This window comes from Hippopotamus amphibius, chromosome 9 (assembly GCF_030028045.1).
Source record: "Hippopotamus amphibius kiboko isolate mHipAmp2 chromosome 9, mHipAmp2.hap2, whole genome shotgun sequence".
In the NCBI taxonomy this organism is placed as follows: domain Eukaryota; kingdom Metazoa; phylum Chordata; class Mammalia; order Artiodactyla; family Hippopotamidae; genus Hippopotamus; species Hippopotamus amphibius.
In genome coordinates this window covers 84,746,440-84,764,262 of record NC_080194.1, presented here as the reverse complement: position 1 = coordinate 84,764,262, position 17,823 = coordinate 84,746,440, and the positions used below count along the sequence as shown (strand labels likewise).

The following is a 17,823-nucleotide window of genomic DNA, read 5'->3' as shown; positions in this document are numbered from 1 at the left end:
AATGTATTATTTACTTAATGTTATTACTAAACAAGAGAAAAGGGTAGAGAAGATACTGTGGTAATCATGAGAAAAACAAAAGAAGACCTACCCTACAGAGACTGAAAACAAGTTTTAAAAAAAGACAAATTTTCTTTACCATGTTAAGGAAAAAAAAAATAAAAATGCTGCCACTAATAATATATTAATTAAACTTAGAATCTCCTTGTAATATATCCAACTGCACAGACAGAAACTCTTTGATCAAACTATCTCCTACTCAGGGTTCTTCTCAGAGCAAGTTTAACATCTTTGTTCCTCAAGCTGTAAATTAAGGGGTTCAGCAAGGGAACAGTATTGGTGTAAAAGACAGAAGAGATTTTCCCCTCATCCATAGACACAGTAGAAGATGGTTTGAGATACACAAATGCACCTGATCCAAAGAACAGAGAAACAGCAATTATGTGGGAACTGCAGGTGCTGAAGGCTTTCGACCTGCCCTGTGTGGAGCTGATGTGGAGGATGCTGGAGATGATGAAACCGTAAGAGACAAAGATGGTGAGACTGGGCACAATGACATTGATGCCTGACATGATAAAAACTACCAGCTCATTGATGTAGGTACTTGTGCAGGAGAGCTGGAGCAGAGGGTGGATGTCACACAAATAATGGTTGATGGTATTTGCATCACAGAAGTTCAGTCTCAGCATGCATCCAGTAAAGGCCATGGCATTAATAAATGCCATCATGTATGAACAAAACATAAGGCTGGAACACATTTTAGAAGACATGGTAACATTATACAAAAGCGGGGTACAGATGGCCACATAGCGATCATAGGCCATTGATGTTAAAACATAGATTTCAGAAGCACAAAAAAAACTCAATAAGTAAAGTTGGGTCATGCACCCCATGTAAGAAATAACATTCTTCTTTGATATGAAATTAACCAGCATTTTGGGTGTAAACACAGAAGAATAACAGAAATCTATGAAGGACAGATTAAACAAGAAAAAGTACATGGGGGTGTGTAGGTGTGAATTCAACACAATTAGGATTATCAAGCCCAAATTTCCCAACACGGTGACCATATACATTCCTAGGAACAATAAGAACAGGGGGAGTTGGAGATCTGGTTTGTCTGTTAATCCCAAAAGTAGGAATTCAGTCACAAAAGAACCATTTCCAGAAACCATCCTTCCCTAAGAGAATCTGTGGACACAGAAGAAAGAATTACACAGAGAAAAATTCAACTTTTCCCACAACTTCTCTTCTCAAAAGAGTGCTGAATACGCTGGTAAGTCATAGACTAGACCAACCTGGAACCATAGAGTCTATTTTATCATAATCATGAAACTGAGTGGCAGGGACATTCCTTTGTTAGTCTTTATAAGCTATATTAGCAAAGAGCATTAAAGCTTAGCCTATAGCATGAAGGCCTTTGCTTCCATATGCAAACATAACTGCTGTACAAACCACAGAATTAAGAAGAAGAAGCCTAGACCAGAACAGAGTCATCCTTCTCTGATCTCACCATTTCTTCATTCACATGAGCCCTCTCATCACCAGTAAAACTGGAAGAAGCAACCCCAAACAACCTGGTGCTGGCCTCCAACACAGATTAGGCTTAGTGGGGTGACAAACAAGAGCATCTTCTAAAGCAAAACTAAGAGACCAGAATCCAGGAGAGATTAAGTTACTGCCTCATGTCACAAAGTAAAAGCCATAAATGCAGAAGAATGAGAACTCCATCCATGGAACCGATTGATAAAATGCATCCTTTGAGTGAAATAATGTCTCTAAAATTTTCCTTGAACCCTTCCTTTAGCAGGTTATTCTACCAATTTCACTTGAAACTCAGGACTACAGAAATGGGAAAGTTGCATGACTTAGATCCCTGAACACTCATCACAAACAGAAGATGTTAATATAAATGGAAATCAAAAACTCACCCTCCTTAAGCTAGAAAACCTTGCTATCTCCTTATCTGAGTTATTACCCCCATGGTCCTGGAGGAGCAACTTCAGGCTCCTTTGATTCCAAGAAGATGTAGCCCTCACTAAATTTCTGATATTCCCTGGAAATCTTTCAGAACTACATCTCATAATTGCTGATTATGAATCCTCTCAAGCAGCAGACAAAATAGTTTTTATTATTATCATATTTGCCACTTGGTAAGCCACAGAAGATTTAATGTGAGTGTAATAATGTAACACTCAGTTATACCAGGACAGAAGCTTGCTCAGACTCTTCCCCAGGGAAACATTCTAGGTATAATAGAGAACTGAGGGGATTTTATTTACACATAGGACCATTGTGTGTCTTTAGTCCCTTGGAATTCAACATTTTACTCAAGTTTTTCCCTTCACTATAGGGATTGTACATCCCCCAAGGAAAAGCTGAAAATAAATTCCTATTTCCTATTCAGCAAGGTAGGAGAAAATGAAGCCCTAGAACCACCTATCCTTCATAAACACACTGATTCAAAAACTTTTCTTGTACAGATTTCCTTTATGAGAAATCCAGAGACTAGGTAAAAAAGTCCACATCCCAGTTAAAACGTGAAAACATCTTACTCATTATAGCCAGATCATGTTCTTTGGATAGTGTGTTTATTCATCTGATATAAGAAGTTGAAGTGTTTATCTGTAGTATCCATACAAAGATATATAAAATTACCATCCTTATATTTCATTATCCATCTATTCATTGATTTCAGACATTTATTTTCAAAGAGCCCTCTCATTTATTGTTTGACTTAATTTTTTTTAAGTTTTATTGGTTGATTGATTTTTAAGCTCTTTATTGGAATATAATTGCTTTACATGGATGTGCCAGTTTCTGCTGTACACCAAAGTGAATCAGCTGTATTTACACATATATCCCCATATCCCTTCCCTCCTGCGACTCCCTCCCACCCTCCCTATCCCACCACTGTGAGTCATCAGCAATCATCGAGTTGATCTCCCTATGTTATGCAGTTGTTTCCCACTAGCTATCTATTTTACATTTGTTAGTGTATATACATAAATGCTACTTTTTTACTCTGTCCCAGCATCCCCTTCTTCCCCCACCCCGTATCCTCAAGCCCATTCTCTACATCTGCATCTTTATTCTTGCCCTGTCACTGGGTTCATCAGTACCACTATTTTAGATTCCATATATTTGAGTTAGCATACAGTATTTGCTTTTCTCTTTCTGGCTTACTTTGCTCTGTATGACAGACTCTAGGTCCATCCACCTCACTACAAATAACTAAATTTCATTCCTTTTTATGACTGCATAATATTCCATTGTATATATGTGCCACATCTTCTTTATTCATTCATCTTTTGATAGACATTTAGGTTGTTTCCATGTCCTGGCTATTATAAATATTGCAATGAACATTATGGTACATGTTTCTTTTTGGATTATATGCCCAGGAGTGGGACTGTTGGGTCATATGGTATTTCTATTTTTAGTTTTTTAAGGAATCTTCATACTGTTTTCCATAGTAGCTGTACCAATTTGCATTCCCACTAACAGCGCAGGAGGGTTCCCTTTTCTCCACAGCCTCTCCAGCATTTATTGTTTCTAGATTTTTTGATGATGGCCATTCTGTCAAAGGAAGATCCTTTTTGATCCACCTCCTAGAATAATTAAAATAAAATCAAAAATAAACAAATGGGACCTAATGAAATTTAAAAGCTTTTACACAGCAAAAGAAACCATAAACAAGACAAGAAGACAGTCCTCAGAATGGGAGAAAATATTTGCCAACGAAGCAATAGACAAAGGATTAATCTCCAAAATATACAAGCAGCTCATGAAGCTTAATACCAAAAAAGCAAATAATCTAATCCAAAAATGGGCACAAGACCTAAACAGACATTTCTCCAAAGAAGACATGCAGATGGCTAACAAACACATGAAAAGATGCTCAACATCACTAATCATTGGGGAAATGCAAGTCGAAGCCACAATGAGGTATCACCTCACACCAGTCAGAATGGCCATCATCAAAAAATCTAGCTCCTACATATTCATTATTTCCAGCATCTTCCACATTCTCTCCACCGAGGGTAGGTCCAAAGCCTTCAGCACATGCAGCTCCCACATGTTGGCAGTTGTGGTCTTTTATGGATCTGCTGCATTCATATACCTGCAGTCACCATCAGTCAGTTCCATGGCCCAAGGGAAAGTGTCCTCTGTGTTTTATACTATCGTTGTGCCCACGCTGAATCCCCTGATCTACAGCCTACAGGATAAAGACGTTAGTATTGCCCTGAAGAAAATGCTGGGCATAAGAATATTCTTGTGATCAGAAATAATATGAGACTGATTTTAGGCTGTCATTGGCTACTACACTGTATAAATTGATGTTTAATTTTAGCCCATATGTCAACATATATTTAGCAATATATATCCACATATTTAGTGGAATTCAATTGACATTATTTCTTATTACTAAGTCCTGTGATGCCATTTCTCTCAGCTTTTTTTTTTTTTTTTCTCTCATAAATATCATTGAGACACACATTAAAAAAACACTAAGGATGACTTGGATACATGGACCAACTAATGCCATCAATATCACCTCCCCTTTCCTTCCTATACAATTGATAAAAAACCCTCAATTAATGAAAATATCTCCTAGCAGTTACTACCAATGTCCTTTCCTCTACCCAATGGGAAAAAACACACACACACACATACACACACACACATCTTAGCAAAATTATGTACTCTTTGCCTTTTGCACATCTCTAGTCTGGAAAACTCTCTTTCCCATCATATCTCACCCCACACCTTCATTTTCTGAGCTATTTCTCTATTGACTATTTAAATCTGAGTTACAGATCCACCTATATGTTCTTACTGTGCCTAATCCAATATCTCCCCGCTTTAACATCTATTATTCTAGTTTGTGACTGCTTGTTTACTGTTAAAATCCACGCTGGACTGTAGTCTACATCAGTGTATCCTCCTGTACATATGGTTCACTGCCAGAATGCCTCCTACCTAGTAGATCCTTGATAATTTTATTGATATGTATTTTCCTCCTATAAAATATTTGTATGAAAACCACTATATATACAATGCAGTCTTCATCCTTTAACCACTTCAAGTGCTATAAATGGCTTTTTTTAGTTTTAATTCAATTAAGTGTAAGTTTGGAGAATTCTTCAAGAATCTGTAAGAGAGCTGGTAAAATGTTGTTTCTATACAAGGATTAAGAAATACTGATCCTGAGTTCCTTCTGTGGCAAATTCCAACACAGATGTGGTAAATTGTGATTTCTTAAGTCATTAAATTGTGTTGACAACCAACCTCAGGCTAGGAAAAAGTTTCTAGATATGACTCCAAAAGCATAATTCATAAAAAATTGATAATGTGGGTTTCATCAAAATTAAAAAAAAATTGCTTTTCAAAAACATTGTTAAGAGAATAAAAGACAAGTCACAGAACACATTTGCAAGCCATATACCTAAAGAAAGTCTTGTTCTAGAATATATATAAACCGTTAAAACTTAACAATAAGAAAAAAAACAACCCCTAAAATAGACAAAATAATTTGAATTACTACAAAAGAGATATGGATGCCAATAAGCACATGAAGAGATGCCACTGCACATCCATTAGAATGAGTAACATTAAAAGTGTCAGCAAGAATGTGGATTGACTGGAACTATTATAATCTGCTGGGGGGAATCTAAAATGATACAGTCACTTAAAAAAAAAAAAACATTTTTACAGTTCCTTAAAAGGTTAAATATAATCTGCCATATTATGCAGTCATTTCTCATGAAAGTATTTAACCAAGGGAAATGAAACCATAAGTTTATAAAAGGATTTATACATGAAGATTCATAGCAGCTTCATTTACAAAAGCCCAGTACTGGAGATGACACAATGACCATCAATAGGAAACAGTGCGTGGTTTATTATCAAGTGGAAAGCTGCTCATCAATAAAAGCAATGAACCACTGATACACCCAGCAACATGGAGAAATCTCAAAATAAGTACACTAGGGAGAAGGAACCAGACACCCATTCTCCAAAAAAGTACATTTATATGATTCGATCTATATAAAATTCTAGAAAAATTAAACTAGTCTGTATTGACAGAAAGGAGATCATTGTTTCCCTGGGGACAGAAGTGGGGATTACAGGGAGACAGGAGAAAATGTGGACGGTGGGTATGTTCATCATCTTGATTATGGTATTGGTTTTACATGAGTGTATACATTTATTTTTTTACAGATACATATGCATGTAGACAGATAGATAAACAGCACTTCCCAAGTTGTGTATTTTTAAAATGAACAAATAGGATATAGAATATAGATATAGAATTATTCATAATGAAATGTGGAAATAACAATAGCAAACACTTACATGGGGCTTTCTAGGTGTGAGGCATTAACTGAAGCAAATATATTTATTAACTCATTAAATTCTCATAACTAAGCTGTATGGTAGATACTATCTCTATTCTACATCTGAGGCATGGAGAGGTTAAATGCCTTTTTAAATGTTACACACTCAGGAAAAGGCAGAGACAGGATTAGAGCCCAGTCAGTTTGACTTCAATGAATTCCCCCTTAACCCCTCTTCCAGAGAACTGTAGCTGTGACATCCAAACAGACGCGATAAGAGTGCAGAGCAGTGAGTTAATAACTCCGCTCGGGGGCTCTAGGATGGCTTTGCAAGAAAGGTTAGATGAGAGTCAGACCTTTAATGATGAACACAATCTGTCAAGGAACAGACAAAACGAAAGGATAAATGAATGTCCATCAAACAGGAAGTACTTATCAGCCAGAGGGAGGTGAACAACTCCAGTGGTGATGTATAACAGGAAGACAGGAGACAGTAGTGGAAAGAAAACAGGAGAGTTGAGTTTCATAAAATAAAGGACACTGTGTAAAGCTGAGGAGTCTCAAATGAAGAATAGGCTATGGACAACAGGGATGTATTCCTGCTGTTAAAGCAGAGATATGACAGGTAAGATTAGTCTGCACTGACAGTACCTAGGCAGGCAGGCATCACATTTGCATTATATTAACATAATAGAGACAGCTCTGCTCTCAGGCACTGCTTCACACTTCATAATCACTAAACTTTGCATTTGGCCCGGAGCAGTCATGCTCAGAGGCCTCCTTTTCCCTGCAACTTACCTCCTAGGCCCTTTCTCTTCTATTTTCTGAGTTCATGCACCAAACATGTGATGAAGCTGGGGCAAATCATAAGATTTCTGGTTTCTCTGTTTTCATTCTTTCCTGTATATCAGAGATTTTTCCTCAGTCACATTTATTTTCCATATACTATTAGCATGTTGACTGATATACCTCTAGAGCGGTTTAATTTTCTAAGACTCAGTGCCCAAGTCCTATGCATGTTAATCTACATAAGAACCAAAAAGTGACAGAGGTAAAAAAAAAAAAAGACAAGAAAAAAAATAAATAAATAAAACAGAGAGAGGTAAGCATCAAGAGAAACAGAATGATCCTTAGAAAAATATCCTTAGTCAGAGTGAGCGACAGGCTGGAAGAAGCTGCAAGGTGCCCAGTACTTTGCTTCTCAAAACTTTTCCATCTCTTTCCCTGTCTCCCCCTCTTCCACACCGGCCCCAGTTGTCTTTCATCATTCCTCAATCATATCATTTTTTGAACTTTTAATTTTTTTTATATATTGCAATTTTATTTCAATCACACAAATGAAGTTAGCATGTAGGAAATTTAAATGAAACAATATGGCAAAATAGCAGAGAACCAAAAAATTTAAAAGGAAGTATACCTAAAGCATGAGAATTCGACATTCATTCATGTTTCATCTACAGTTTGGATTGACAATTGATGCTTTCAAATTCTGAAACAAACTTTGAGATCATGACTATTCTGAAAAGATTTCAGCACCAGCACTAAGGTTTGTACATTCAGTTGGTTTGCAATTGACTTGTTATCCATTTACATAGTGTATAGTACAGACTTGTCACAGCTCAGATCACAGTGTTGAAGGAAAGAAGTACCTTCCTGTAATTAGAAAGGATCCCCCAAAACCAGGGGTCCCCAACCCCCTGGATCTAACGCCTAATGATCTGAGGTGGAGCTGATGCAATAATAATAGAAATAAAGTGCACAATAAATGTGCTTGAATCATCCCAAAACCATACCCTACCCCCCATCCATGGAAAAACTGTCTTTCATGAAACTGTTCCCTGGTGCCAAAAAGTTGAGGACCGTGGCCCTAAACTGCAGCTTAAGACATCCAACATACAAGAGCTTGAAAACCATCATAATGTGGTTCCAAGGAACATAATTTTGAAAGGAAAATAACCTGAGCTTCTCTTTCGCATTTCAATTACTGAAACCTCTAACAATGATAAAACTGTCACGTGGGACAGTAAATGTACACAGACATTTAATCAACTTCTTGGAAAGAACACATTTAGCAATCTGAAATAATTCAGAATGACAGGAAATATAACGTGATTCAACACTAGTTCTTTTTAAAGGGGATATAAAAATGAAATTGGGATGTGGAATCTGGAGTCCTAATTTATGGGGTAAAAATACATTGGCAGAGAAATTACAAATCATGCTGTGTGCTTACCTCCTCTATTTTGTTTTCCTAAGTGACACTTTTTATAATAAATGAAAATCCTCTGACCTAGTATAATTCATTCCCCAGGTTAGTGTATCATGTATTCTCTTTAAGTCTTTTTACAATATTCCTTTTTTGTTGATGCTAGGTGATACTTAGAGTTTCACCTTGAGTTTGCCTTGGTTTTGATGTGTGGCTGGAGTATACTCTAGAAAATAAGTGTGAATCTATTCCATATTTTTGGCACTAAGATACTGGGAGCACCAGGCTTGCCTTTACTAAGTTAATGGGTTTCTAAGGCAGATAAGCTCAGTGTTACAAGATGAAGATGCTATCACTGGATGAGATCCCAAAAGAGGCACATCAACCCTCTCATTCTACTTGGCTTAATAATAGCCCCAATTGCTTTTGCACAATCAGTTATTTATGGTGATGAGAGAGAACTGAACAAGAAGTGAATTTTGAAGGTCATTTAGATATATGAAGGATGTTAACTAGCATAAGTTATTTGTGAAAGTTTGTTTCCTGAAGCTGGGCTTAGGGTGTTTTAATGCCCATACTTGTGATTCATAGATCATCATGGATTCAATCAAGTCTGCTAAGAATATGAAAGCCAGACACACTCATTTCTGTACTTCCTGTGTTACCTGATAATTCGGGGGATCCAGAACCACTGGAAAGGGGCTCCAGAGACATAATGAGAACCAGATGGAAAGTTAATATTCTGACAAAATTGGACTGAAATGCATTGATGGGCAGAAGCCTTCTTCAGTTTTCTCATATTCTAAGAAGGGTTTTGTATGTTAGGTCAGTCATACCCATTCTTAAGTATTTTATTGCCTAATATAACTTCTGTGATCTTCAAAATGCATAGAAGAATATATCGAAGATCTATACAAAATGTACTCTGTATAGATCTAAAAGACAGATCTATAGACTTTTGAAAATAACTTGATTGTTGCCTAACTGATATGTGAAAATAATGTAACATAATAGATGCTACACTGTTAGATCAGCACACTAAGACAAATTACTATGGACCAATGGGATGTTAGGAATTGTTGGAAATGTTGGTACATTTGAGATTTTTTTTAAAAATTTTTATTGGAGTATAGTTGGTTTACAATGTTGTGTTAGTTTCTACTGTACAGCAAAATGAATCAGCTATATGTATACATATATCCCCTCTTTTTTGGATTTCCTTCCCATTTAGGTCACCACAGAGCATTGAGTAGAGTTCCCTGTGATATACCGAAGGTTCTCATTAGTTATCTATTTTATACATAGTATCAATAGTGTATATATGTCAATCCCAATCTTCCAATTCATCCCACCCACTCTTTCCCCCTTGGTATCCATACAATTGTTCTCTACATTATGAAATGTGAAAAGAAGGTGGTTTACATAGGGTAAATACAAGTGTTTGCCCCTGCAGCTTCTTTTGTTGATGAAATTAGACATTATTATTAGAAATGAGTTTTTACAATGACAAAATGAAAGACACTTAGGAAAGATAGGTATTATAAAAATTAGTAAGGGTTTATGCTCAAATATTTGTGAAAGTTTCCTTTTCTGAAGTGCACAAGAGACACTACATTCAACTGTTCCCGTAACATGTCTTATAATGATTTAGCCAGATCAGCCTATCTTCTTTTTTTTTTCAGGAATGCTTTACATCTATAAACGACGGGAAGGAGAATTATGGTATCAGTGATACATCATGTTCTTTCATAGCTTCAGCTCTTATGTTGAGGAGGATAACCTACAAGTCTATACCATCCGCCACAATATCTAGAGTGAATCCTAGATCTTCCTTTCCAAACTCCTGTTGGACTTTTCTTCCATATGCATAATCTGAATCATATGAAAAAGTATCCTTCCCTCCAGTTACATTCAATTTATCAGTCTTTGAGGTATCAGGGTTGAAAGAGCCATGCTTGATGTTTTCCTCTTTGGTTTTTTGACTCTCTTCTACCACCCATCCGTGCACACACACAGTAATATGTGAATATTTATTTTACATAAATGCTTTTGTGTTAATATAAATGTGTATTTATATTAACTTGCAAAAGTAAAACTTCAACTCCCAATTAAAGAGGAGGTATTTTTTCTTTTGCTTTTTTTTTCACTTTTAAACAAGTAAGCATTTAATTAATCCATACTTGTACCAAGGAAGGTACTTCATTTTTTTTTAAGAACTTTTATTGAGATATGATTGCAATACAGTAAACTGCACATATTTGAAGTGTACAATTTGATATTTTTTTCTTATTAGTAATGTATATATGGCAATCCCAATCTCCCAGTTCCTCCCACCCCAACCTCCCCACCCCCACCCCCACTTTCCCCACTTGGTGTCCATATGTTTGTTCTCCACATCTGCATCTCCATCTCTGAACTGCAAGGTGGGATTTATTTCTATGAGTGAGAACATTTCAGGCCAGTTGGGTGGGGGGAAAAGTCTGCAAGGTTACTGAATATTGGAACTCATAAATAGGAGTTAACTAAAGAGGCAGACTGTTATTTCTGCACTTGATCTTAGCCAAAAGGCCGAGAAGCAATAGACTGTTATTTCTGAATCATGCAAATTTTCATTTATGTTAAACCATAATCTGAGTTATGATCTTGGGGATTGTTCTTAGGAAATGAAATTTCTCTGCAGCTGTGGGACCTACTGGGATAAAATATGATCCTGAGAGACTCACCTCCCTCTCTGGAGCTACAATCTAGTACCATAAATTTTTCAAAGAATAGTAGATAAAGACATGGTTATGCGGATGCCAGGAAGACTTCTCCAAATACGAAGAATGACTCTGTGAGTGGTTTTTTCCATCACAAAGGGGCAATTGCTTTCTGTATTGTTTGTTTGTTTGTTCTCTTTTATTTTTTTGAGGTTTTTGTTTGTTTGTTTGTTTGTTTTCTTTTGGCAATGAAGGCATAGTGGAAAGAAAACTAAACTTGGAGTCAGAAGATTTGGGTATGACTTTCTCTTCACTTTTTAGTTTTAGAAAAGTTTCTAACTGAATTTCAGTGGTTTTTTTTGGAAATTGGGGTTAATTACCACTACATTACAAGGAATATGTTAGAATTAATAGGTTATAAAATTACATTATAACAATTAAGCAATATAAAAATAACTTTACTTAAATTTACCATTATTTATTAATGAAAGTCAGGAAGTCAGAATTAGTAACTCAGAAGATGTTTTTATCCTTTTTTGTGTGAGATCCAACTCTACCATCTAACAGGTGAGGAACTTGGTCAATTTGCTTAAACTTTCTGTGCCTTAATTTCCTAATGTAAACAGGAATTAACACTACCTGTCTCATACAATTATGGTAAGGACTAAAGGTGTTAATGTACAATGAAGCATTCAGCACGGTGTCTGGACATATTTATATTAACATAACTCAGGTGTTTGTCTTTTTTATTTTTTAACTATGGACCATACACAAAAGCATCCCAAAGAGTTTCTGTCATTTTAAGGGGCTGTTGCTCAGTGGCATTCTGGCCTCCCCATGGCATGTGTGTCTCTTCTATTAAGATAAATTAAGAATGGTATTAAGTTGTTATTGTAGCTCGTATAGCTATATTCATAATTCTTATTGTTATAGAGGTGGATAGATTTATCATACTGAAATCAAAGCCACCTGTTCAACAGGAGAACCATTTGTTAAAGTTTTATTGTGACTTTTCAGATATATTTGAAAAGATGAGCAATGTAATAAAGTCAAAGAATTTCAGAGGGTATTAAGGGTGCATGTAGGATAACTTTGTATCCAAATTGGGAATGCATGGTCATCAGGTCTCTGAAAGAACAACATCTTACCCATACTCAAACCCTTATCGTGAGGAGAAAACGATCTTTCACAAGGCAACTTACCCATAATTTTTTTTCTCTACTGAAATAAAATCTAACTTTTGATTAGTCCACTGTTTTTTTTTTTTGTTTTTTGTTTTTGTTTTTTTTACTGATTCTTCACCATGGAAAAGCACACAGCACATCTACATAGCAGCTCTTCAAGTATTTGGAGATGAGTGTCAGGTCTCTGCTTCTCTAAGCAAAATTTCCTGGGAGCTTTCACAGTAAAAGGGTTAGATGTGTGGCTCTGCAATTGGACCTGAGTTTTAACCTCAGATCAGTTACTTTCTACCTATATGATGAAGTCATTAAAATCTCTGTGTTTCTATTTCCTCTTTCAATTAATAAAGGTAGTTTTTAAGACTTAAATTTAAAAATAAAAGAACATAAAAAAATTAGCATAACACTGGCAAATGCTCAGTCAATGTTAGCTGTTATTTTTATTAAACCATTTTTGTATGGGATGATTTAAAGCCGCTTTACATATTTATAATCTTCCTTTAAAAGTATTTAGGTTATTAATGTTTTTTTCTAAGTAACTCTTGCTCGAAGGATACATAAGGTGGTAAATAAATAATTGCTTATTATTTATTAAATAGCTTCTCAGTTTGACATCAGTATTCACACTCTGCAGACCTGTGTTCTATTTTGAAGTCCAACATTCCAACAAAGATGAGGAATGCCTCACTGGTAACTGAGTTTATTCTTCTGGACATCCCACACACAGAGGATCAGGAGATCATACACTTTGCCCTGTTTTTGTCCTTCTACATCTTTACCCTTAGGGGAACATGCTCCTCCTACTGGCAATTGTCTCCTCCAGTTGACTTCACACTCCCATGTACTTCTTCCTGTGTAAACTGTGTGTGACATAATTTTTCCTTCTGTGAGTTCCCCTAAGATGCTTTTCTACCTCTCAGGGAACAGCCAAGACATCTCCTATGCAGGCTGTGTGTCCCAGCTCTTCTTCCAACATTTCCTGGGATGTGCTGAGTGTTTCCTGTACACAGTAATGGCCTATGACCACTTTGTTGCCATATGTTACCCTCTGTGCTACACAGTCATCATGAGTCACAGAGTGTGCACTATCCTGGCCACGGGGACCTCATTTTTTGGCTGTATTCAGGCCACCATTCTAACTACTCTTACCTTCCAATTGTCCTACTGTGGCCCCAGGGAGGTAGATTATTACTTCCGTGATATCCCAGTGATGCTGAAGCTGGCTTGTGCAGACACCTCAGCCCTGGAGATGGTGGGGTTCATCAGTGTTGGCCTCACAACCCTCAGCTGTTTCCTCCTCATCCTCACCTCCTACAGCTGCATTGTTTTCTCCATTCTTCAAATCCGCTCTACTGAAGGCCGACATTGTGCCTTTTCCACCTGCAGTGCCCACCTCACTGCCATCCTCCTCTCCTTTGTGCCAGTGGTTCTCATCTACCTGCAGCCCACACCTAACCCCTGGCCTAATGCAACTGTTCAGGTCCTGAATAACCTTGTCATCCCCATGCAGCACCCCTTGATCTACAGCCTGAGAAATAAGGAAGTGAAATATTCTCTAATGAAGGTGCACAGCAGGTGGCCTTCCTTGCTGAGAAATGGTAGAGACCATTCCACATTGCTTATGAAAGGAATTTGTGCAGATACTATCACTGCTCCCTTTTACAGATGAAGACAGTAAGATTTCAAGACATGAAGTGAATCGCTCAAGGTCACATAACAGAGAAATTATCCTACTCAGGAGGGATGATAAGATACCAGTTGGCAATAAAATAGCCTAAACCTTCTGTCCCTCCCTCTTTGTATTCCATTCCTCCTAATCCTCTCCTCTTCCCTTCTCCCTTACCCTAGCACTTCCTCATCTTGTCTGGCATGTTTATATAATAAACCTCTCAAATGCCTGCATCAGAAAGCCCTCATTTGATGGTACAAGTGTTGCAGAAACATGGGAAAGTATCAACCATATGACTTCCAATGGCAGTCTGTGACTTCTGAGATGAAAAGAATTTGTGTAAAGGAAAAAGGCTTCTGGATGAGACCTCAAGTAGGTCTCTTAATGAGTGAATCATAGGTAACAATGCGCTGTATCACCCATGAAGCCTGTCTGTTGGTCTTCAACACAAAAACAAGCCTTGACTAGGAGCTAAGCTGTGGATGAAAGAGATGATGAAGAAGGTAACCAGGGAGAGTCTGTGAAGGGGTGACTAATTCTGTTGTTTTGCAGTGTTAGCAACTTTAGTTTGTCTTTATAATCCCAAGCGCCACCAGGGGTCAATGCAAAATCTAAACTGCTAATGTTCTATGCTTCTGGATACTTTGTGTACCAGAAAGCTGTGACTTTAGTGCTGTCCTCCTAACTTTCCTTTGTTCTTTTGCCTAATGAGCTCAGCATGAGAGACTTGCTATTCCAATCCAGGCAGTGATTTGAAGGAAAGTGAAAGGGGAGATGAGAGAAGAAAGGGGTGATGGGAAGAGAGGGGGATGGTGGCAAGAGAAGGGGAAGAGGAAGAGGCAATTCTGCTCTCCTTTTGTTTATTTCCAGGATAAGAGTTCAGTCAGGGAATCTGCCACATTTAAACCAGTCACAACATTGTGTTTAGGGGCTCATGTCAGGATGATGAGATGAAGCATGTTTTTGAAGGGAAGAACATTTCCCCTGCTCACTTCTCTTAAACTCTGTCTTTTATTCTCTCTCCCACAAATGCTCCTTCCAGAGTCTCCAGCTGAACAAATTCATTCTTATCATTAAAGACCCAGGTAAAATGTCATTTTCTGGGTGAAATCTTCCTTATACTAAGCAAGTCAGATTCTCATTTCTCTCTGTTTTGAATCAGACTTTACAAAATCATCACTCCATTGTGCTAGCATAAGTGAATAAGTTTTAGCAAAGCAGATTCCAAGAGTAAAAGTAAAGTAGGTTCAGGGAGGGTAAAGAGAAAACCAACAGCCAGTTGGGGACTGACTGTACAGAACTGACAGCTCATTTGTTGAATAGATGAAATTCTGAGTCTCATATGAGTTTTGGTGTGGTTGAGGAAGCAGAACCTCAGTATCTGTCAGTTATTTCTTATCTATCAAGTATCTCCAGAGTCAAAAGGGCAGCTTCATCTTCTGGCTCTTGGGATGAAGCTTCAGTGGTAGTCACAGCCCTTGTCTTTTAAAGAGTTTTTATCAAACAGAAGAAACATGGCAGCAGTCATGTTTTCTACTCATTCAGCAATGATTTTTAGATACCACATTCCTATCTTGTTTTCCTAGACTAGAATGTTTGCCTTCATTCTCAACTGGTGCTCTTCCCAGAACTGGACTTCTCTCTTCTGTATCAGGGCTTTAATGAACTAGAGTCCTGATCTTTTTCTTCAGACTGCAGTGTTCTCTGTGACCTGACCACGAAGCTTGCTTAATTACACCTCTGGAGCCAAACTTTTCTAACCCTATTGCCACCTCTCTTCTCAGACATCCTTTTGGAAGCTATCAGCTATCACTGTCATTGATTAACTACCTGTTTGAAATGTCTTTGGTTGCTTACTCCTATGAACATCTAAAACACCTGCTCCAGCCCAATAGACTACTGTTAGCCTTTCACTAAGTCTCCTACCCACTTGTAGCCCTTGTTCAGGTTGCAACAGAGGTATTTGACGCAGCTTGTTAAATGAGGTATGTAAAACTCTAAACTCCTATGTGAAATAGAATTATGTCATGCCTGTTAGTATTGTACAAGAAGCAGTTCTATAAAGGCAAGGGAAAAATAAATTACCTTGTTTAGTTTTTGATTATGTGCCAAGAAGTTCTCTTTAAGAACTTTATATAACATTATTACACCTTTATATTAACACCTCAGAATATGTATCCTAATCCACATTTTTTCAGATGTGGGAACTGAACTCCGGAATGGGTAAGTAACATCCCTAAGATCATGCTGAATCAGAGGAACTGTAGTTGAAGGTAGGATATATCTTGCTCCAAATTCAAGATATTTTGCTGATTCTATTTAAAACACTAGTGCATAAATAAAATCATGCTGAAGCAGAAAGAAGTACATACATTTTGTACATGACTTTTAATTTGAGTAGTTCCATGAGGTCAAGCTACTTGAGAGTTTGCAAAGTGAGTGGACAATATAGATATAAAAATAAAGTACAGAGTTATTGACATTTATATCAAGGAACTATTTTACCAACAAAAATGTGTGTGTGTTTATATATATATATATATATACATATACATAATATTTCATAATTAGATAATTTTAAAAGCGAGTAACATTTTTCAAGTATTTACTTTCCATCAGCCAATATATTACAGACGCCACTTTATTTTCTCATTTAATTCTTGCAAATACTTTGTGGAGTTAGAATTATTACTATTCAACATTTGAATGAGCAAGGCATCAACATTTAAGGGAGTTAATTTAAAAAACTGGGAGGTGTAAAACCAGATGTCATACACAGGTGTGTCTAATACTAATATTGACTACATTCTACAGTGTTCTTTACACTATAATGGATTTTAAATAAGCTGGGGTAGGAAAATTACCACCTTCCTTTTCTGCTGTTTGTTTGAAGATTAAGGGAGGTCACATGTTTATTATTAAAGAGGAAAAGCCTTTTTTTAAAAACCTGAACAGTAAAATTAAGATGCAACAAATGTAATCATTAAAAACAGTGTATCAGGGACATCATATGACACTTGAATGACCATAATGTCAGTGATGACACACAGGAATCAAAGGAAAAAGAGTATCCATTTATGAATGAATAACCGCTACAAAACTTACAGAACTTGCTCAACCTTTTTAAACTACCAGAAAGTGGAAAACCATGCTTTTGATATACTAAAAGGAAGCACAAGTCCATGACGCCTGAGAGAAGCAAAATAAAAAACCATTTAGATAAACCAATGATCCCTGTGATCATCCTGGCCTTTTGCTTTCATGCAATTTCTGGACTTTGGCACAGGAAAGGTGATTCCAAAAATTGCACAGAAGTCCTACTACATTACTGAGACAGAAGTCAGAGTTCAGAGATACCAAAATGGCTAGGATTTGTGAGGCTGAGCATTAGAGAGGAGGGAGGTATTCAGAGAAAGTGCTCCAAAAATCAGCACAGGATCCTCCTGAGTAAATGGCTAAGTACTAATTTGTGAACACATAGGGTAAAATTCCCCACGTCTAGGCAAAGAAAAATGATGAAACAATTATAACAAGTAGGAAGCTACAAGGAAAAATATTTCAAGTACTCAGAGCTGGACATTATTCGATTTCTGAACTTCTCCAGTAGAGATGATATGGGACATTTGGTAGAGATCCAAGACCAGTCACACTTTAGGATTGGGGCTAAATTAGTCCCAAAAGAAAGCTACTGTAGACACACAATATAGAAGCCTGAAGTCAAGGCTTT

General features: G+C 37.0%; 1 protein-coding gene and 1 pseudogene across 1 annotated transcript; one reads left to right on the top strand and one right to left on the bottom strand.

The window, feature by feature from the left end:
- Positions 1-248: 248 nt before the first annotated feature.
- On the bottom strand, positions 249-1,204 carry LOC130860652 (olfactory receptor 8B3-like). The gene has a single exon (XM_057749149.1). The coding sequence runs from the start codon at positions 1,173-1,175 to the stop codon at positions 249-251; it is 927 nt and encodes a 308-aa protein (XP_057605132.1). The 5' UTR covers positions 1,176-1,204.
- Positions 1,205-13,099: 11,895 nt separating this feature from the next.
- On the top strand, positions 13,100-14,096 carry LOC130860927 (olfactory receptor 149-like; annotated as a pseudogene).
- Positions 14,097-17,823: the final 3,727 nt, after the last annotated feature.